This window comes from Magnolia sinica, chromosome 5 (assembly GCF_029962835.1).
Source record: "Magnolia sinica isolate HGM2019 chromosome 5, MsV1, whole genome shotgun sequence".
Taxonomy (NCBI): Eukaryota; Viridiplantae; Streptophyta; class Magnoliopsida; order Magnoliales; family Magnoliaceae; genus Magnolia; species Magnolia sinica.
This window is the reverse complement of record NC_080577.1, coordinates 39,216,492-39,238,436: the sequence shown is the minus strand read 5'-3', so window position 1 is coordinate 39,238,436 and position 21,945 is coordinate 39,216,492. Positions and strand designations below refer to the sequence as shown.

At 43.6% G+C, this 21,945-nt stretch overlaps 1 protein-coding gene across 1 annotated transcript; it reads right to left on the bottom strand.

Moving 5' to 3' along the window:
• Positions 1-18,707: 18,707 nt before the first annotated feature.
• On the bottom strand, positions 18,708-21,443 carry LOC131247024 (uncharacterized). Its single transcript, XM_058247469.1, has 2 exons — positions 21,154-21,443; positions 18,708-18,969 (listed from the first exon to the last, which is right to left on the bottom strand). The coding sequence occupies exons 1-2, from the start codon at positions 21,441-21,443 to the stop codon at positions 18,708-18,710; spliced, it is 552 nt and encodes a 183-aa protein (XP_058103452.1).
• Between the last annotated feature and the right edge of the window lie 502 nt (positions 21,444-21,945).

Below are 21,945 nucleotides of genomic sequence, written 5' to 3'. Positions count from 1 at the left end.
AGCTGCTCATATATTCTGAATGTAAGTGCAAATTTTCCTTATGTTTGATTTGTCCACCTTCCACTAATCTGCTAACTCTGAAGGAAGAAAGCAAATATATATATATATACATGTATTTGACTATCTTTAAAGGTTAACACTCGGGTTTTTGGAGAACGAGTCATATACTCGGATTTCAAAGACATGGGGCATTACAGTAGGCCTTACATTGCATAGCCTTGGTATGGCTGATAGCATTCATGGACTTGCTAGTATTTCCGCTTACTCTGATTTCGTATGCTTGGTACATGCATTACGCACACAGCACACACCCTCTAAGTTTCGTTGTAAGCTTATGCACGACAGTTGCGTGCAGGTAACGTTAGGTCGCAACAGCATTGAGGCAGGAGCTTATGGCAGATCATTTTGGAGATTTTATTATTTATGTATTTCCCTTCCATATTGTACTCAAATGTTTTATTATAGTGGATATGTAATGATGTTGTTTTGTGACTTGGTTATGCTTATGGTTATGCTTCTTTACAAAAAAAATCATATTGAAAATCCTCCTTGTAGGATCCCAGGCTTGGAATCTGGCATATGGGTGTCGGGAGCCGAGAATGGGGTACTACAGAGGCTGTCGGCGACGAATTCAGCGATCGAAAATTTTGTGAGCCCGGTTTCTGAGTTTGGGTGTGACAAGGTATACTAAAATATAGACGTACTGAGTATAGGGTTGCACGTTCAACATTTGACTCATTCATTTATTCATTCACTATCCACTAGGGTTGGTGGCGCGCAACTAAATCATTATGTGTACCTTCACAATGGCCATGATTTTGGTTAGGTGCGTAATTAACCTGAGATTAGGAGTTTACCACATTGAGTCTAGCTATCCAAATTCAAGTATGGGACTAGTTTGGATAGAAACTCTTGTGATGAACCCCACAGCTTGCCATACCACGTACTATCATCTCGACTACACACACTAGCCTTGTCATTTCTTTTGCATCATATAGTCTAGATATGACTAATTGCATTTATGGACCTATCAGGATTTGCATATTGCATTGCATCCTCAGCATATGACATTTGGCTTGTTATGTCTTGCATCACATAGCCTTGTTATGGTTGACAATATTCATAAACTTGTCAGTATTTCCGCTTACTCTAATATTTGTATGCTTGGCACATGCATTGCACACACATACCAACCTCTAAGCTTTTTAGTAAGCTTATGCACGACCGTCACGTGCAGGTGATGTTAGGTTGTAGCAGCATTGAGGCAGGGGCTTGTGGTAGATCATTTTGGAGATTTTGTTATGTAATTCCCTTTCAACACTGTAATCTAATATTTATATTAGTGGATATGTGGTGATGATGTCGTTCTCGTGATTTGGGTATACTTGCGATTATGCTTCCTTAATAATAATAGTGGTTATACTTGTGGTTATACTAAAAATCCTCCTTGTAGGATCTCAGGATTAGAATCTGGCGTATGGGTGCTGGGAGCCGAGAATGGGGTACTATGGAGGCTGTCAGCAACGGATTCGGTGATCGAGAATTTTGTGAGCCCGGTTCCTGAGTTTAGGGCGTGACAATTCATTTTATAATATGGGGAGAACTTTTTAAGAAACTCTCTTGTCATCTTAGCCCATGTGCTAATGGACCGTGGTCTTAAGGAATGTAACTATGACTTAACCTTTTCTTTCAATGAGAAAGGGAATAATTTCAGTATTACTGTGTCCTCAGACATGTTTGGGAAGTGTAATATAGATATTATCTCATCAAACTCTTTCATATGCAAGTATGGACTTTCATATTTTAGTCCATGAAACTTAGGGAGGAGTTGAATTACCACTGGTTTAATATCCACCATACCTGTATTCAATGAAAATATCATGCAAGAAGGTGTACTCACCCCCGCCAGTTATAAATAATCTTGTAGAGTACAAGGCGGGGGTGTATTATGCACCTCAGTTTCATCCTGAACTTCTTCAACTAGAGGTTGAGGTTGATTTGCAGCCATCACTTCTATTAACTCAAAGGGTCACAAGTGGTGTCTAATTCTGTGATTGATAGGTAACCCTTTGACTAATCCTCCTTCATTCAAGAGACGTAGAGTATTATCACGGACCCACTTGGGCATGAAATACTCTCAACACTCAAATAACTAAACCAAACTAAACCTAAAAAAGAAAAAAATTAAAGTAAATAAGAAATATAGAAAAGAAAGAGAATTCGAAAGAGGTTATCGGATTGGAGTTACTATGTTAAGATCTTACAAAATAGAAAACAATGTTAGTTTCTAAAAATAATTTCAAAAAAAAAAATCCTAACCTAAAAGCATAGCCAAAAAATAAACTCTAATCTTAACCCAATTCTAATACCAATTAATTCTAGAAAAACGTAGCCATAGTCTCAGGCATCGGTGCCAAAAACTTGTTCACAACCCCAAGTGCAGGGTCGCGATGTAGTAATAACTCTTTAAAAACGAGGTCAAATCCATAGGGATTAAACTTGTACATATTCTGAAAAGAACTAGAACTAAAACTAGAAAAAGATCTAAATCTAAAATCTGAATAAAAGAGAGTAATTGTGAAGGATTTATCAAATATCAAAAGGGAACTAGAGCGCCAAGGATCCACTTATAGCTATCAAGATGCTACCTTGCTTGATTCAATAAACACAACTGGAATTAAAGTCCTATCCCATCCAATTGGAAGATAAAATAATTGAAGCACAATCTGAACTTTGCATTGAATTAGTTCACACATAAAGGAGTATTGTGATGATTGGAAGGGATTCTGTCATCCTACCATTCCTAGGAGACAATGGTGAACAACAAGATTTACCAATCTTACAATCTCAGAACGGAAAAGAAAATATTCAAAGCTATCACAGTATTTATTGTAATTTGAGTTACAATAAATCATAGAAAACTGAAAATATTCCTTAAAATCAATTAGAAATCAATGAAGTTCAACGTAAATAAGAATTAAAGCAAAATAAACATACCAACATGCTACAAGCTTCACCTCTTAACCCTAGTTAAGAGATTAGCTAGTCATAGCTAACTCAAAAACATAACAAAAATAAAAATATCTACTAGAACCCATGAAGAAATCGAAGCAGAAGAACGTCGTCGACGCTCCACCTAGGTCTCCTCTCCCTTTCTAAACCGTAGAAGATGCTTTGGAGCATTCTAGGGAGTCCTATTTATAATTGTGGAACTCCAACTTTCGCACCGAGTTAGAAAAATCTAGAAACCACCTTAAATTTACACACTATGTAAAATCTGCGTAACACATTCGATGCATCCAAGTGCCTTCGATTGAACCTTCGATGGCACCATCAATGCCATGAAGTGCCTTTGATGCAATCGAAACTTGTCTAGAACTGTCCAACGAGTTTGTCTTGAAATTCTCGATTGATCGAACTATCTTCGATACCATGGAGTCTATTCTGACACTTTTTCAGAACTATGTTTTTCTAGCCCCAAAATTTCAGAATATCTTTTTTAAGGATTCCTTTTCTTCATTTCAAATCTTCAATTCTCTTCATTTCTCACTTAGTTTCCTTAGATCTTTAATATATGAATTCTTCAATCCTTGTCTCCTAAGATCTATCCCTTGCCTTGGTGATTCTTGAGCATCAAATCTATGCTTTTAACATTCTTTTCAATCCAAGCTCTCAAATTCACCTCGCAATACAAACATGTATAAAATAACCATTAAGCATTATCATGTTCATAAAACCAAGATATAAACAAGGGGAAATATGCAATATTTGACACTCAATACTTCTCATGTGTTAGTGTTGCCAATGAGTTTTTTACCACTGTAAACCCCACCTTTTACCCAACGGCTTTTCTAAACGCTCCTAAACTTTACTTCCAAGACTAGACCAATTATGTACGAACACACTATTTGAAGACGAAAATACCCTTGCTTTATGAGATATACTCGAAAATATCCTTAAATTCACGGTGGCACCGTGATATCCATGGTGCCACCGTGAAACTGTCTTGTCCACAGTGGCACCATGGATATCATGGTGCCACCGTCCAATGCCAAGAAAGGGCCAAAGGCCGTAGGTAAAGACCTATGGCTACGAATTATAAACGTAGCCATTAGTAGTGTAGCCATTGCTTCATTAGATTCTTAGCCATTAGCTCTATGGCTACAGATCTAAACCGTAGTCATTTCTAATGTAGTGAAAAGTACATACAACTATGGATAATTGAGTGAGCCTAACATGAAATTTAATGAGCCTAACATGAAATTGAGCGAGCCTAACATGAAATTCAATGAGCCTCAAGGGAAACTAAGCGAGGCAAACATGAAATTCAACGAGCCTCAAGGGAAATTGAGCAAGGCAAACATGAAAATGAGCAAGGCTAACATGAAATTGTGTAACGTCTCGAAAATCGGGGGTCGAGCAAAGCTCAACTCTCGAGTTCTAACGCATCAATTATGCAACATAGATAATGATGTTTAAATATTATCCATATTAGTGTATTAAACATGAGTGGGATTACACCAAATCAGCATATCATACTCCAGAGTTAATGTAAATAAGCAAGTGGAAGACTGAACTAAATATATATAAAGTATATACGTGTTTCATAACCTCCGAAGTATGAATGTGCCATCAGGCTAAATATATACATATTTGTTTCAAAATACACAAAATATCAAAATGTAAAGGTTCAACTAATCCAATATCCCTGTAATCCCCGCGACGCAGCTCTAGGTCTACATAGACCCGCCTAAGAGCTGAATGTAGAACTCCTCCTCCTTGTCGAAGAAGTTCGGCTCCATCACGTAAGCCTCATCACAACCTGCATCTAAATCAGAGTATGGTTGGTGTTTTAAAACACCATCCCATGGTGGGAGTGAGTGATCAACTCAGTGGTACTATAAGGCAAAGGTTAACATGTTATCAATTCAGTCAAGCAGTAATGATAAGGTAATACAACAAACATTTTCTACTTTACTCTAGTTAATGCAAGAATGATATGCGTAATGATGCATGCCCTCACCTACACTCCCTCAGCGACATCATCTCACAATCACGCATGACAAACACACTAAATGTGCACTTCCTCGCCAAAGCACATGCAACGCGGTGCATGAACATGTTAGCCAAGTAATTTATTAGGCTTATTCATACATCAGGTTCGGAAAGATAAGGTACCTCCCTTTATATCATTTACCCAAACAATGATCCATCTAGGGTCATCAATCATAGTTAATCACATACGATAGGCAAGTTGTAGGGCATCACCCCTGATAAAAAGTAGTGGATAGGTAAGTTCACGAGTTTACACTCGAGGTCACTATGGAGAGGCTCGTCACCTCATCGTAGGCCTAATTTATACTCGAGGTCACTACGAGAGGCTCGTCACCTGAACGTAGGCCGACAGCTCGAATACGATGTCCCATACACCACCATATTCGGCTCATGAGTTTGGGTTGCTCACTGGTCACTACGGGGAGGCTCATCACCCTAGCGTAGGCGACAACTCGACCACGATGTCTCATACACCACCATGCCCAGTTCATGAGTCTCAGCGGATCTTGGTACCAAGGTTAAACGGGCTTTTCATTGGAAAGTAGTACTTTAGATTTAAGCAGTAGCATGTATACATGGTAAACACACAATAAGCCAATTGGGTTAATTAACAAGTGCAATTGGTATGAGCGCATGTTGAATTGATCGACATGGAACGCATAAGCACTCCACGTAGCCTAACCACTGTCGACAATCAGCGTACGGCTCGGATTCATCGAACGATCTACCGTGGTAAAACTAGTTCGGCCACCCCATCGAGAACCGTTACCGATTGCCTGGACTACGTAGTAATCCCAATCATACTCAAATGCAATAAGTAGTCACATGTGATAATCATAACTACATTTAACAAACAATTCAAATGTAATTCTCATTTGAGCATTTTATCAAACACATTAAATATGTTACTATACATGTGCGTTTTATCCATAAATCACATGACAAAAAGTTACATTATATGAAGGAAACTACAAATATGGATAAGGTAGTTAAGACTCCCATCTCAACACCCTTGTTGGAAGCGATTTATCAAACAATTTCTCATTCAGACATTTTATCAAACACTTAGACTATATAATACTATATACACAAAATAAATTAGTTATAGCATATATTATGGCAAATCCTTTCATAAAGGAATTGTCATACACACAACAAACATGTATTCTAGATTAATAGTCATGGCCAGCATAAATCATAATTTCACTTTCATTCAAACATTTCAACAAACACATAGAATGCATTTTATATTTACATAGTGCACACATATGTATAGTTTATCAAGTACATCGTAACTAAGATCATATGGCAGCAATCAAGTCAGACGTAAATCATTGCTAACATTGAGAGCCTTAAAAATCATAACCTAAACATTTATAGTCCACACCTTTCATTAGTTTGCTCATTACGAACTCTGTTCGTATACCACGTTCCCGTCTACAGTACAATGGCTACCTAAATCACGAAATAAGTTAGTTATTTCGTCGATTCCTCTATTTGGATTCCTAAAACAAGATTAGGGTTAGGATTTCTTACCCAAATCAGAGTTGGATTGGCTCATGTAACTAGATGTAAAGATGATCTAGTGCGTGTAGTCGTAAGAGAAAAACACCGCCTCGATCTCCCAAACTCTCTCTCTCTTCTCCTCACTCTTTCTTCTCTTCTCTCCTAGGGTTTAGAGAAAATTCGTATGGAATGGGAATGGGGTGGTTTAAGGTCCTTAAATAGGCCAAGAACTGGTTCAAATGACCCTAGGGCCATGGTATACTTAGGTTATAGCCAAAGGGTGTCTGTTTCGAGCAAACAGGAGTCATCTGGAGGCCCATTACTCACCTGTGTTATGAAGTAAGTTTCCTGACTATGGATCTAAGCCAAGTTATGATTTCAGTCCGATCGAATTTTTGGATTGACCGTGGAGGACCTGTATCAGTTCAACGGTCATCGTCACTCAATCAGGGCCACAAGTATACTTACATGTGCAGGGTAATTTTCCTGATCCACAAGTAAAGTTTGGTCAGAAACTGACAGTCTGAAGTCTTCAATTTCGCCCGCAAGTGAACAGTCCAAATCACTTAAGTTCTAGTTCTTTTTTGAAAGACATTCGCGTTTCTCACACACTTCGCTCCAAGCTCAAGTTGTGTGTTTTTGGATACTATTTGGGCTCGATTCCCGCTATGGTTGTCAAGCCCAATAAGGCGGTCATAACCTTATAGTTTCGCGGTCATCGGACTTTCGACAAGCGGTCTAGGTCTGATACGGGGTTTCAATGTGCTTCCGAGAGCAACTGGGTTTTGAGATTACTCCTAGGTTTTTAGGTAGTTGAGTTAGCGATTCTAATGGTTTTGGGTCTTGCAGTTCGTATACATAGTGGTCTAAGTTAAATCCACTGATTATTTAGTTTAGTACCTAATTAATTTTCGTCTAATTTCTACAGAATTCGATCCTTAGTAATTCCTGCCTAAGGTGATACTTGGGTCTTTGTATGGATTTTCCCAAGACGTTATAATCTACCCCCCTTAAAGAAAAATTCCATCCTCGAAATTAGTACATTTTCATACTCCTCGAGAATCTGAGGGTAGTTCTTATGGACCTCAGCTTCTGTTTCCCAAGTAGCCTTTTCATCAGTGTGGTGAGTCCACAATACTTTCACAAGCGAGATCACTTTGCTGCGTAGCACTTGTTCTTTCCTATTAAGAACACGTGTTAGTCGCAGTACATAGGTGGCATCTTCACTCAACTGTACCTGCTCCCATTTGATAATATGGGAAGGGTCAGGAACGTATTTGTTTAGCATTGATATGTGAAATACGTTGTTCACGCTGGTGAGTGGTGTGGACAAAGCGAGACGGTATGCCACCACACTCACTCGATCTAGGATCTGGAATGGACCAATAAATCATGGTGTAAGCTTCCCTTTCTTACCAAAATAAAGAACTCCCTTCACTAGTGAAACCTTAAGAAACACGTGGTCCCCAACCTCAAATTCTAGTTGTCGTCGTCTAGTATAGGCGTAATTCTTCTGTCTGCTCTGGGCTAGAAGAAGTCGACGCCTAATAATGTCAATCTTCTCTAAAGTCACCTGTACTAAATCTGGGTCAATCAAACTCTTCTTGCCCACTTCTGCCTAATAATGCGGTGCTCGACATGGACTCCCATATAGTGCTTCGTAGGGAGTCATGCCAATGTTTACTTGAAAGTTGTTGTTATAAGCGAACTCTGTATAGGGAAGACAGTCATCCCAACTGTTTTTGAAATCGAGCACACATGCCCACAACATATCTTCTAACACCTGATTTATCCGTTTCGTCTACCCGTCAGTCTATGGGTGGAACGCGGTACTGAACTTCAGTTTCACTCCCATTACTTCTTGGATTCGAGTCCAAAATATAGACGTGAATCGTGTCTTGATCCGACACAATCTCCATAAGCACTCCATGCAGTTGTACAATCTCCTTGATGTACAGCTTGGCTAAATCATCTTCTGAGTTTGAGACTCTAATCGAGAGGAAATGAGTCGATTTCATAAATCGGTCCACAATCACCCAACTGGAGTCATGTCCCTTCCTCATCTTCGGTAACCCAGAAATGAAATCCATAGATATGAAGTCCCACTTCCATTCAGCTATGGGCATGGGCTGAAGTAAACCAGGAGGTCGGCGATGCTCGGCCTTTACCTGCTAACATGTGAGACAACGGGACACAAAATCTGCTATGTGGGCCTTCATGTTGTCCTACCAGTACGAACGCTTCATATCTCGATACATCTTTGCACTACTAGAATGCATCGTCATCTTCGAATTGTGAACAGCTTTGAGAACTTTCCTTCTCAAGTCATGAAGATTCGGGACGCATAGGCGGCCATGATAACGTAAAACCCCATCCGAACCAACTCTCCATTTAGAGTCTTCATCGTCACTAACTCGTTTCCTCATCTTCATCAACCATTCATCTTTTCTCTGAGCCACAATAATTCAGTCATCAATAAGTGGCTACACACGAATGTGTGCGATGCTCTCGAACGGCTCCTCTATTGTAAGCTTCTGTTCAAAGTCTCATACAAATTCTACCATGTTCCATTCTTCAATCATTAGCGGAGCCGCAAATTCTATTGTCTTCTTGCGGCTTAACGCATATGTCACAAGGTTAGCCTTACCAGGATGGTAGGAGACCTCAAACTTGAAGTCTTCAAGGTTTCCATCTATTGTCGTTGTCTCATATTCAGGTCTATCTGCGTAAATATATACTTGAGGCTCTTGTGGTCGTAAAAAAGCTCGAACTCCTCTCCGTAGAGGTATTGTCTCCAAAGCTTTAATGTGAAGATGACGACCGCTAATTTCAAATCGTACATGGGGTAGTTTTCTTCGTGTTTCCTCAACTGTCACGATGCATAAGCAATCACTCTGTCCTTCTTTATAAGAACACAACCTAAACTAATATGAGATGCATCGATGTATATCGTATATCTGACCCCTTGCTCTGGTAATACTAGCACGGGTGCGGACGTCAACTTGTCCTTCAATTCCTGAAAGGCTGCTTCTGCTTTCTCATTCCAGGCAAACTTAAGATCCTTTCGTGTAAGCTGAGACAACGGTCTGGATATCTTGGAAAAATCTTTAATGAAGCGGCGATAGTAGCCAGCAAGTCCCAGAAAACTCCTCACTTCCGTAACCGAACCGAGCTGCTCTCAGTCCTGAACTGCGATCACCTTAGTAAGGTCCATAGCGATACCTTCCTTGGACACCACATGTCTCAAGAACTTGACTTCTTCCTTCCAGAAGTCGCATTTCTAGTACTGAGCAAATAACTAGGTTCTTCCTGAGAGTATCGAAGACTGCTCGCAGGTGTTCTTCGTGATCCTTTCGGCTCCTAGAGTATATCAAAATGTTATATATAAATACAATGATGAACCGGTACAGATACGGCTAAAACACCCGGTTCATGAGGTCCATGGACATAGCAGGTGCATTCGTAAGTCCGGATGACATCACGAGAAGCTCATAGTGCCCAAAACTGGTCCTGAATGCTGTCTTCTGCACATTCTCATCCCTGACACGCAACTGATGATATCCAGACTGTAAGTCAATCTTTGAGAAATATTGTGCCCATTTCAACTGATCGAATAGATTATCTATCCTGGGTAAGGGATACTTATTCTTCACTGTCACTTGGTTCAACCTACGGTAATCAATGCACAATCGCAGCGATTCGTCTTTCTTCTTTACAAACAATACTGGTGCTCCCCAAGGAGATACTCTAGGCCGTATAAAACCTGCATCCAACAGATCATTAATCTGTCTCCTCAGCTCCTCCATTTCACATGAAGACATGCGATACGTCGGTAGAGAAATGGGTGTCGCACTAGGCATAAGGTTGATAGTAAAGTCCATCTCGCACTAAGGAGGTAGTTCAGGTATCATTCTGAACAAGTCCGTGAAATCTTGGACTACAAGCGTGTCTCCAAGTGTCGGACCATCAACATTTTCCAACAAGGAAGTGTAACAACTAATGCGATAGGGCCAACTGACCTGCACTGGGAACGTAATGGCCATGTCCTCAAGTCTATGGGTGGTCACCAATCCGGTATTGCAGTCGATGTAAGACCCGTATCCTAGCCCATACCGTTCCATAGGCTTCCGCGGTTCTTCCGGTCGAATTTCAGTGACCCGCAATTTGTTATCAGCGTTTGTGAGTGATCATGAGTCGTGTCTCATATATTAGAGTCGGCTCAACTCGAAACTTATACCTTTGAGACCGCGCCGTCGCCGCGATCCTCACGTCGCGTATTACGTGCTAAGGCGATACTCAGGCCAGGAGATGTGGGCCCACGTTCAGTTCGAGGAAAAACCTCACCCGTTGCAAATCCCAAGAGAGCATCACATCAATCCCATCAATCAAAGTATACATCACACTCCATCACTCACCCATCCCTAAGTACAACCACCCTCCCCTAAAGTCAACTCTCTCTTACACAAGTACACATCACTCACTCACACCCATCTCTCTCTCTCTCTCTTACACCTCTCTCTCTCTCTCATTTCTCCAAGAAACTCCAACATCTCAACTCCTCCATGAGAGAAAGCTTGGTGTGGCCCACCTTTCTACCATCCTATCCCACCCTCCATGATCGATCTCAACCGTTGAAGTCCGTCCATTAGGATTCCAGCATGCATTAGCGGAAGAAGGAAGGGAAGATCTAACTATAGGTGCTTCTTTCTCTCTCTCTCCCCCTCTCTCTTTCAATATTTTGGTGTAATGATGTGGCCGTGTGGTCCACCCGGATGTACCCACCTTGATGTACGTGATGTTCAAGCTATCTATCAAATGGACCCCATGGTCGTCCAAGCCATATAGGCCCTACTTAACGGTGATGGGAAAACACAAATATCAATTGATCAAGTGGGCCACGTCCATGTGGGACCCACCTTGAAGAACATTCCAATCGTCTAGCGTACAAGGACGCTGGACGTGTTTTGAGAAGAGTGAGCGGACAGTGAGGTGTACTCACATTGAAATTTTTTTGGCTTTTGGAGGGGCCACTCATACATGCCCCACCTTGACGTATGGAGCTAATCCACGCTATCCATTTCATTCCCTAGCTCATTTTAGGTATTGAGCCGAAAAATGAAGCCAATCCAATCCCCTAGCGGGCCATAACATAAAAAACAGTGGGTTTCACCATTAAAAATCCACTCTAATCTTTCTACACACTGAAACCTACCCAATATTGGGCTTATTAGACCTGTCTTGAGCTAAGGAACCCAGCCGATGGACTGGATTCCCTTGATGTGGGCCCCACCTATCAAAATCTTCAAAAAAATATACTAAGCAGACGCTACTGCTGTCAGCGTCCAGAGGACGCTGCCTGCATGGAATGACAAAGGGTCAATGGGCCCCACCTCAGGCCCCACATTGATGTATGAATCAAATCCACGCTGTCCATCCCATTCCCCTACTTATTTTAGGCGTTGAGCCAAAAAATGAAGTTAATCCGAGTACCAGGTGGGCCGTATCTTGGAAAATGGTGGTCTTTACCGTTAAAATTCACCTAATGTTCCTATACACCAAAACACCTCGGATATTGGGCTCGTTTGGTTTGTCTTGAGCCACAGGAGCGAGTGGACGGAGTGGATTCACCTGATGCAGGCCCCACCTTGGAGATTCCTCAGAAAAACATAATTTTAAAAAAAAATACACGAGGCAGCAGCAGGCCAGAGAACGCAGGACGCTGGGCGGGCAGGGACCGTGGGTCCCAGCCATGGGTCCCATCATGATGCATGCTGTTCATCAACACCGTGCAATTGTTGGGTCCCTTTGGGATAGTGGGCCCCCCAAAAATCAACTGTATTTGGGACTCAAGTGGCCCACACGGCAGGAAACAGTTTGATTGACTGTCTGCCATTGAAACCCCTTTTGGGTGTCACAGGAGTTTTGGATCATTATGAAATTTGTTTTCCCTCTTCATCTGGGTCTGTATGACCTTATCAACAGACAGGATGGCAGATAAACATTATGGTGGGCCCCACATGGGACCCACTGATGTATGTATGTATACCCATGCCGTCATCCATTTGGTGGGAACCACCAATGATGAATGTGCTCTATCTGCACCACGTCCACTGTTTGGACGGTGAGGCCCACCATGATGCATGTCTTGCATTCGAACCGTCCAACCATTTCGAAAGCCCGTCTTAAGTCTTGAGACTAAAAATGAGGCAGATCCTAGTATCAGGTGGACCACACTATAGTAAACAGTGGGGGTTGAACGGCTACCCTTGAAACTCTCTTGGGCGCACAAAAGCTTCGGGTCAATATGATATTTGTTTTCCACTTAATTCAGGTATTTGTGACCTTATGATCAGATTGGTTGGAAAATAATGTTATGGTGGACCCTACCTTGATAATGTGTTGTATTCACACCGTCCATCTGGATAGGGGGTGGGGGACGCCACCATGATATTTGTGTTTCATTCGTGCTGCCTTGCAGTGTGGCCCTACACACATGTGGAACCCCCATGTTGTATGTGTCGTGTGGAGCCTGCCTTGATGGGCCATCCAGATTATGGATTCCACCGTGATGTATGTACTATATTCACACCATCTGTCCATTTGTGGTGTGAGCCCACTATGATGTTTTATCCACTCCGTCCATCCAGTAAGGGGACATGGATCCCACCATGATTCATGTGTTTTACCCACGTCGTGTGGGGTGGCCACGTGTGGACCCACCTTTAATATATGTATTTCATCCATGCCATCCTGATGCGTGGATCCCCCCTGTAGTGACGTCCGCAAGTTCCGTGGGCCATTTGATGTATGTATTCCACCCAACCGTCCATCCGGATGTTTTGCTAGGTGGGGCCCTCCTTGATATATGTGTTGCATGAGCCACTCCATGATGTATGCGTTTCATCCATACCCACTGTCCATTCGTTGGGTGGGGCCCACTTTGAAGACGTGTTGTATATTCACATCGTCCATCACATGATTGACGTGGCCCCACCATGATGAATGTATTGTATATCCACACTAAATGGTGGGGCTCACCCCAATGTATGTATTTCATATCCGTGCTGTCTACCCATTTTGATGGCGCGGGGCCCACCTATTGTGTATATAAGGCCCATTGGTGTGGCCCACTTGTCGTATTTAAGGCCCATGGGTTGTGGCCCGTATGATTTATCTGAGGCCCATGTGCAGGACCCACCTTTGTGTATATGTAGCCCTTGAGTAAGGCCTATTGTGTTGTATATTAGGCCTTTGTATGAGGCCGTGGGCCCAATTTAGGTTTAACTCTATGTGGGCCACTGCTTTGGAGCGATGTTGGTTAAATGGCCACATTGATGGGCAATGATGGATAAATGTCCACATTGTGACCTCCCCTTAGGCCTTGTTAGGCCATTCTCATCGATGTCGATTCCCGATTCCGATCATCGAGGTCGAGGATTGATCGATGCCAATTATTATGGCCAATTGCCGATTCCGATTGTCGAGGCCAAGTATCGGGCCGATTGTATAGGCCAATTCTGATTGTCGAGGCCAAGTATCGAGGCCGATTTCGATTTGTCGACGCTGATTCCGATTGTCGAGGTCGATTCCGATTGCCGAGGCCGATTGTCCAGACCTGTATGATGTATATGCGGCCCGTAGTTGAGGCCCATTGTGATATGTATTCGACCTGTGTGATGTATAAACGGCCCGTGTTTGAGGCCTAATGTGATGTATATGCGACCCGTATTTGAGGCCTATTGTGATGTGTATTTAGCCCGTGTTTAAGGCCTAATGTGATGAATATAAAGTCTATGTGATGAGGCCCACCTTGATGTATTTATGACCCATCCATGAGGTCCACCTCGATAAATTTGTAGCCCGTCCATGAGGCCCGACGTGTTGTATATGAGGCCCATATAATGCGGCCCACTTGATGCTTATATGACCCATATGGTGTATTCGAGACCCATGAGCGGGGCCCACCTATTATGTATTTGTGGCCTTTGTCAAGGCCCAATATGATGTTTTTATGGCCCACCTTGATATATTAGTGCGGCCCATTGATGCAGCCCACTTAATGTGAATGAGGCCCATGTGCAGGGCCCACCTGTGAAATGTATATTAGGCCCATGTGAACAGCCCATAGTGATGTATTTGTGGCCCAGTTGATAAGGCCCATTATGATGTATTTGTGGTCCGTATGGCGAGGCCTGTCATAATGTATATGTAACCCTTATATAAGGCCCATATGAGAGGCCCATCATGATGTTTATTAAGCTCTTGAGTGAGGCTCATGGTATTGTACATTTGGCCCTTATGTGAGGCAATGGGTCCACTATATCTTAGGCTCTATGTGGGTTATTCCTTGGGAGCAATGTTGGTTAAATGTCCACATTGTCGAGATCGATTGTCGATGCGGGTTATTGATACTAATTATGAGTACATGACAGCATAGCATCATGATACATGTCCATACGCATCATCTGCATGTTTGTTATGAGATGTGGTTGACCATTACATATGTCATTAGGCAGGTTGTTATGAGACTCCCTGATAGGCAGAGACTATCTCACATGAGCACACAGTATGCGCAGAATTAATGCATGTCTGGATTGTATGACTCATGCATCTTGCATTGTGTGTTGTGATTACTGTATGCCCTAGCGATATCAGGGCCGTAGCCTCCACAAGCAGATCGCAGATGGCCAGACGGGATACCGAAAATTTGTTCTAACATCGGGCTGCCATAGATGGCCCTGGGTGAAAATTCCTAAACCCTCTTGGTATCATAAGACGCCCCAACATCGAGACCGAGTGGATACATAAGCGCCCGAGTGCCGAATACCAGGAGACCACGTCTCCCACTGTATCATGGTTGGTTGGGAGGGGGTGTGGCCTTACTCGCCCAAGGGTAGGGGGCATAGCTAGGCTGAGTTTGACCAGCTCATAAATGGGTTCGCTATCGACATGCCGAATAGGTATTGGCAGACTATTGGTTAGGCGGATAGTGAGGTTTCTTACGCTTACTTGGACTGTGTTGCTGAGAGAGGGGGAGTGTCATTTGGAGTGTACTAAACCCTAGTGATGATCCCAGAGAGGAACTGTACTGATATGTAGACTTATTGAGTAGGAGTTGCATACTCATTCATTCATTCATTCACTATCCACTCGGGTTGGTGGTGCGCAACTATTTGTTACGTGTACCTTCGCAATGGCCAGGATTTCGGTTAGGGCACACGACTAACCTGAGATCAGGAGTTTACCACATTGAGTCTGACTATCCAAATTAGGTATGAGACTAGTTTGGATAGAAGTCCCTTGTGATGGACCCCATAGCCTGCGATATTTACTATCATCCCGACTTCACACTCCAGCATGGTCATTCCATTCGCACCGCTTATCGCGTTACATACATGGCATATGACATTTCGGGTTGCTATATTTTTGTATTTATATGACCTAGATAAGGCTGATGGTTTTAGTAGCTCTTCCAAATTACATATTGTATTGCATACTCAATATCTGATATCTGGTTCATTATGCTTCTGCATTACATAGCCAATTTACATTATTTCCTCCGTATATGATATTGGCTTGCTATGTCTTTTTATCGCATATCTTGGATGAGGTTGATGATATTTTTATGGACTTACAGTATTTCTGCTTACTCTAATAACATATGATCCATGCCAGTATTTTTAATATTGTATAATTACGGCATTATTTTGAATACTTGGCACTTACCTTGTACACACACTTACACCACCCTCTAAGCTTTCTATAAGCTTATGCACGATAAATGCATGCAAGTGATGTTAGGTTACAGCAGTATTGAGCTTGGAGCATGCAGCGGTCTTCTAGAGCCTTGATTTTTTTGACATATGTATTTCCCTTTTTGCATTGTATTCAAAGTTTATATTATTGGATATGTGATGATGATGTTGCTTTTGTAATTTGGGTAAACTTGTGGTTATGCTTCTTATGAGATAAATGTACGTTGGAAAATCCTCCTTGTAGGATCCCAAAATCGGAACCTAGCATATGGGCACTGGGAGTCGAGAATGGGGTATTATGGAGGCCGTCGGTACCGGATTCGGCGATCGGGGTTCCTATGACTCCGATTTCTGGGTTTGGGGCATGATAGTCGATCTCTACCTTCATCTCGGTGAGCTAGTCCATACCAAGGATGATATCATAATGACATAGCGGGACAACAATCAGGTTAACAAGCATTGTTCTGCTTCCTAAGTTTATCGAACAACCCTTACAAATTTTGGTAGAGTCTAAGAAAGTCCCTGTGGCGGTAAGGAGTCTCACCCCAATCATAGGAGTAGTTTCCATGATACTATTGAAATAGTAGACCCGGTGTCCACCAATAGAAATACAGGCATACCTTGAATGTGGGCAGTGACTTCAAAGGCTAAAGGTACTGTAGTTGCTTTCTCAGATGCACCAGCTACTAATGCATGTACACATGCCTGTTGAGGACGATTCGGCTGCGCTGCCATAGGTCATTGAGGCAGCCTACTTCGAGGCACATTCGGTCTATAAAAAAGTTGTGCTAGCGTGCTGATTGTAGAGGTGGAACTGAAATGGCTTGTGGTAACTGATGGTTGATCTTCTGAGGCGACGTAAAGTCATTATCCCTCATCTTGGTAAAGCAATAAGTGTCTGTATGGCCCATCCTTTTACAGTAGGTGCACCACATATCAGATCGCCTCTGCTGGGTCGGTAAAGCCATAAGCCTGGGAGAGGAATCTGCACGTGGCCTCTTGTTGAGGAATGGTCGGTTCGGCAAGTCAGGTCGAGGCCTCAGGCCCATGGGCATATACATACGGGACAGTCTGTCCCCATTTTGCTCAGTTCGCAGGGACATGTTCACTAGCTCAACATAATTGGGAATGCTAGCGCAACACATCTTTGTGCGGATTTCAAGCCGCAGCCCCTCTAAAAATTGCCACATCTTCATCGACTCGTCTGCCAGTATCAAAGGAGCATATCTGGCTAGCTCCGTGAATCTGTTCTCATACTCTAACACAGACATTCCTCCCTATCGGAAGTGAAGGAACTCACCCTCCTTTTCATTACGGTGAGGGAAAAGTATTTTCCATGGAAGTGGGTCTCAAATGCATCCCACGTCCATATGTATCCAGGGGCAACTGTTCGTAGGACGTTGTCCCACCAGAGACTGGCCTCCTTCTCGAACATATAAGTAACCAACTCTACCTGCTCTGCCTCAGTGCAGTGCAGCGGCTTCAACATCTTAGAGATGCGATCTAGCCAGTATTTGGCCTCCTTGGGCCTGTGAGTGTCTATAAAGGTGGGAGGTCGGAAACGCTGGAAGCATTCGAATAGACTGCTGGCATTCATATTTCAAGCAGGCTGCACAGGTGGTGCAAGCGGGACCATATTCATGTTTTGGGTAAGGCCCCCCGCAATTGTGGTCCAAACTTGTTGTTGCTGTTGCATTAGGAGCATCATCTGCTCCAACCTATCAGGAGGAGCCGACTGTCGTACAGGTGGTGTCGATGAAGACGCACAGTTCTGTTCTAGAATCGGTGGTGCAAAAGATGTTGGCCCATTTATGGGGCCAGTGGCCGACTGAGAATCTGACAGTCTCAAAATTCGGCCCCAAACCAAGGTCCGTATGGCTATTGCTTGGGGGAGGTGTCCCATCAATCGATCCACCAAGTGCGAGACGTGCAGTGCTCTGAGTGTTCTTAGGGGGCATTCCCTATATACAACATAGGGTGTAACGTGTGTGAGATCCAGAACAAGGTGACTCAATTTGCCAAAAATTCCACACATTCCATAACAAAAAAAGCTTCAAGCATTTTATTTATCCAAAATTGTCACAATACATGAGATATATTCTTACATGTATCATGACAGAAGATGCATGTGAGCTAATCCAGTGCAAGTTTCACACCAACTATTTTTTTCATATTACTAAGCCTACCAAGGCTATTAAACAAAGCAAACCAAAAGACAACTGCGACCCATAATTAGTCCTCTGACTCTAGCGAAGGTGGAGGCGCACCCTTATCCTGCATACAGCATAGGTGGGCCTTCAGAGTGCGAAACATCCTTTTGAATTTTTGTTTCATATAAGCCTGATTCTCTCCAAGCCTGTACTTCAATTCGGCCTGGGTCTCCTCGACCTCCTATCTTAGGGCGGCCTGATTCTCTTCAATCTGAGCCATACAGGCTTCCAAGGCGGCCCGATCATGGCGGTTGTCATGCGTAGCAGTAGGAGGCTCCCTATGCAGATCTTGGGCCTCCCCTTCTTCCTCTTCCTGCTCTTCCTCATCGCTTCCTTCCTCAGTGCTCTCCTTGCCACTGCCTTCCTCATCATTGTCTTCCTCATCTTCACTCCCTTCTTCCTCCTCACTCTCCTCCTCAATCTCATCCCCATATTCATCAAGCCTTGTTTGGCATTACCTGGGGCTTATGCCCATATTGTTGAGCGTAATGTCACTAATGATATGAATCGGGGCAACGTCACCCATATGGAGTCTGAAACTGAAGTGACGAGCAATTTTACAAATAAGTTGGCCAAAGGGAAGTGAGGCATCTCCCTGTATAGATCATGCAGTATCCACAATCTGAGACAATACGAACTTAGGCAGACATAGCTTGTATCCCTAACTAGCTCTGTATAAGAAATCCACCATGAGCCGAGTACATTCTGTGCGATTGCTCCACCTTGGGTATACATTATACGTAAATATGTGGTGGAGCAGGCGGAAATTGTTTGTAAATTTGGTCGACCCAAGGCTATTTCCTCGCCTCCACTGCTCAAGCTAGCCGCAAAGGAAATGGGTGCGGCGATTCCTTTCTCATTCATTAGCAAAGTTTTTCTCACTAGCATGCACTAGTCCACACTCCATATCTATGATTTGAGCCACCACATCTACATTGACTATGGCTACCTCTCTTCCTAAAGGAATAGTAAATTGCAGCGGCTCTAGTAGTGGGTCCCGTATATGAGCATAGAAGGCACGCACTGCTCCTTCACTCGCATGGGTATTTCCCTCAAATATGGGACCCCAACCATTTTCAAGGAGCATGTCCATCACTGGGTACAGTCCAAATAGCTTTTCACCGACATGAGCCTCAAATACCACTCTACGGTTACAAAACCTACCTAATTCGATGCCCGCCGGTAGCGATCTTTCAATGGGGAAGCCTTGTTTGGCATTACCTGGGGCCTATGCCCATTGTTGGGCGTGCTCTCACCGATAATGTGGATCGGGACGACGTTATCCATATGGAGTCTGAAGTTGAAGTGGCGGGCAATTTTACAAATAAGTCGGCTAAAGGGAAGTGAGGCATCTCCCTGTGTAAATCGTGCAGTACCCATAATCTGAGACAAGATGAATGTAGGCAGGCATAGCTTGTCTCCCTGACTAGCTCTGTATAAGAAATCCACCATGAGCCAAGTACATTCCGTGCGGTTACTCCACATGGGATACATGTTGTACGTAAATATGTGGTGGAGCAGGCGAAAATTGTTTGTAAATTTGGTCGACCCAAGGCTATTTCCTCGCCTCCACTGCTCAAGCTAGCCGCAAAGGAAATGGGTGCGGCGATTCCTTTCTCATTCATTAGCAAAGTTTTTCTCACTAGCATGCACTAGTCCACACTCCATATCTATGATTTGAGCCACCACATCTACATTGACTATGGCTACCTCTCTTCCTAAAGGAATAGTAAATTGCAGCGGCTCCAGTAGTGGGTCCCGTATATGAGCATAGAAGGCACGCACTGCTCCTTCACTCGCATGGGTATTTCCCTCAAATATGGGACCCCAACCATTTTCAAGGAGCATGTCCATCACTGGGTACAGTCCAAATAGCTTTTCATCGACATGAGCCTCAAATACCACTCTACGGTTACAAAACCTACCTAATTCGATGCCCGCCGGTAGCGATCTTTCAATGGGGAAGCCTTGTTTGGCATTACCTGGGGCCTATGCCCATATTGTTGAGCGTAATGTCACTAATGATATGAATCGGGGCAACGTCACCCATATGGAGTCTGAAACTGAAGTGGCGGGCAATTTTACAAATAAGTCGGCCAAAGGGAAGTGAGGCATCTCCCTGTATAGATCATGCAGTATCCACAATCTGAGACAATACGAACTTAGGCAGACATAACTTGTATCCCTAACTAGCTCTGTATAAGAAATCCACCATGAGCCGAGTACATTCTGTGCGGTTGCTCCACCTTGGGTATACATTATACGTAAATATGTGGTGGAGCAGGCGAAAATTGTTTGTAAATTTGGTCGACCCAAGGCTATTTCCTCGCCTCCACTGCTCAAGCTAGCCGCAAAGGAAATGGGTGCGGCGATTCCTTTCTCATTCATTAGCAAAGTTTTTCTCACTAGCATGCACTAGTCCACACTCCATATCTATGATTTGAGCCACCACATCTACATTGACTATGGCTACCTCTCTTCCTAAAGGAATAGTAAATTGCAGCGGCTCTAGTAGTGGGTCCCGTATATGAGCATAGAAGGCACGCACTACTCCTTCACTCGCATGGGTATTTCCCTCAAATATGGGACCCCAATCATTTTCAAGGAGCATGTCCATCACTGGGTACAGTCCAAATAGCTTTTCATCGACATGAGCCTCAAATACCACTCTACGGTTACAAAACCTACCTAATTCGATGCCCGCCGGTAGCGATCTTTCAATGGGGACCAGCGGGTTAAGATCCCGTTTTGATCTCCTTTCTTGCTCGGCGCTCGTGCTTGCCTCAGCGCCCGTTTTCTTCCTCGGACGAGTTGGGCGGCTAGGCCCAGCTTCATCCGTGGACGCCCTTCTCTTCCCCATGAGAGAAAGGAGTGTGGAAAGGGAGAAGATTGTAGCAATTAGCTCAAAAAGAGCCATGGGGTTAAAAAAGCTTGAAGGATGAGATGGGTTGGTGGGTTTTGGGATTTATGAGACACAAAGATGGATTTGTGTGCTCAAATGAGAGGAAATAAGGGAGATAAAAGGTGGTAGGAGATGGGTTTTGAGGAAAATGGTGGAGGATGGGTGTGTAATGAAGAAGAAGAAGAAGGTTTGAGTATGGAATGAAGATTTGAGAGGGAAAATGAGATTTTTGAGGGGTTTGAAGAGCTTGGAGGGGGGGTGAAATGGACAAAGGGGTGCAAATAGGGGTCAAATCAGGTGGTCCCACACAAAAATGGGGCCCACACGTGCGTGTGGAGCTGCCAGAACCATGGGCCCACCGCGGCCCGCTGGATGTAGGCGCGGCGTGCGGCCGTTGGCGCGGTGCCACCGCGGTTTGTTGGACCGTGGCCGGTGGCCCCCCCTCCCGGGGTGTCGGAATGGTGCGGGGGACCCCCTGGGTCCCACCGTTTCTTATGGTTTGGGCCCCCATGTCCAT

Excerpts from the sequence above, each read along its gene's own strand:
- LOC131247024 (XM_058247469.1), bottom strand. The coding sequence starts at position 21,443 with ATGGCTCTTTTTGAGCTAATTGCTACAATCTTCTCCCTTTCCACACTC. Across the intron at positions 18,970-21,153 it reads GATGAAAAGCTATTTGGACT|GCTTGATGAATATGGGGATG; the intron begins GTACCCAGTGAT and ends ATGCCAAACAAG.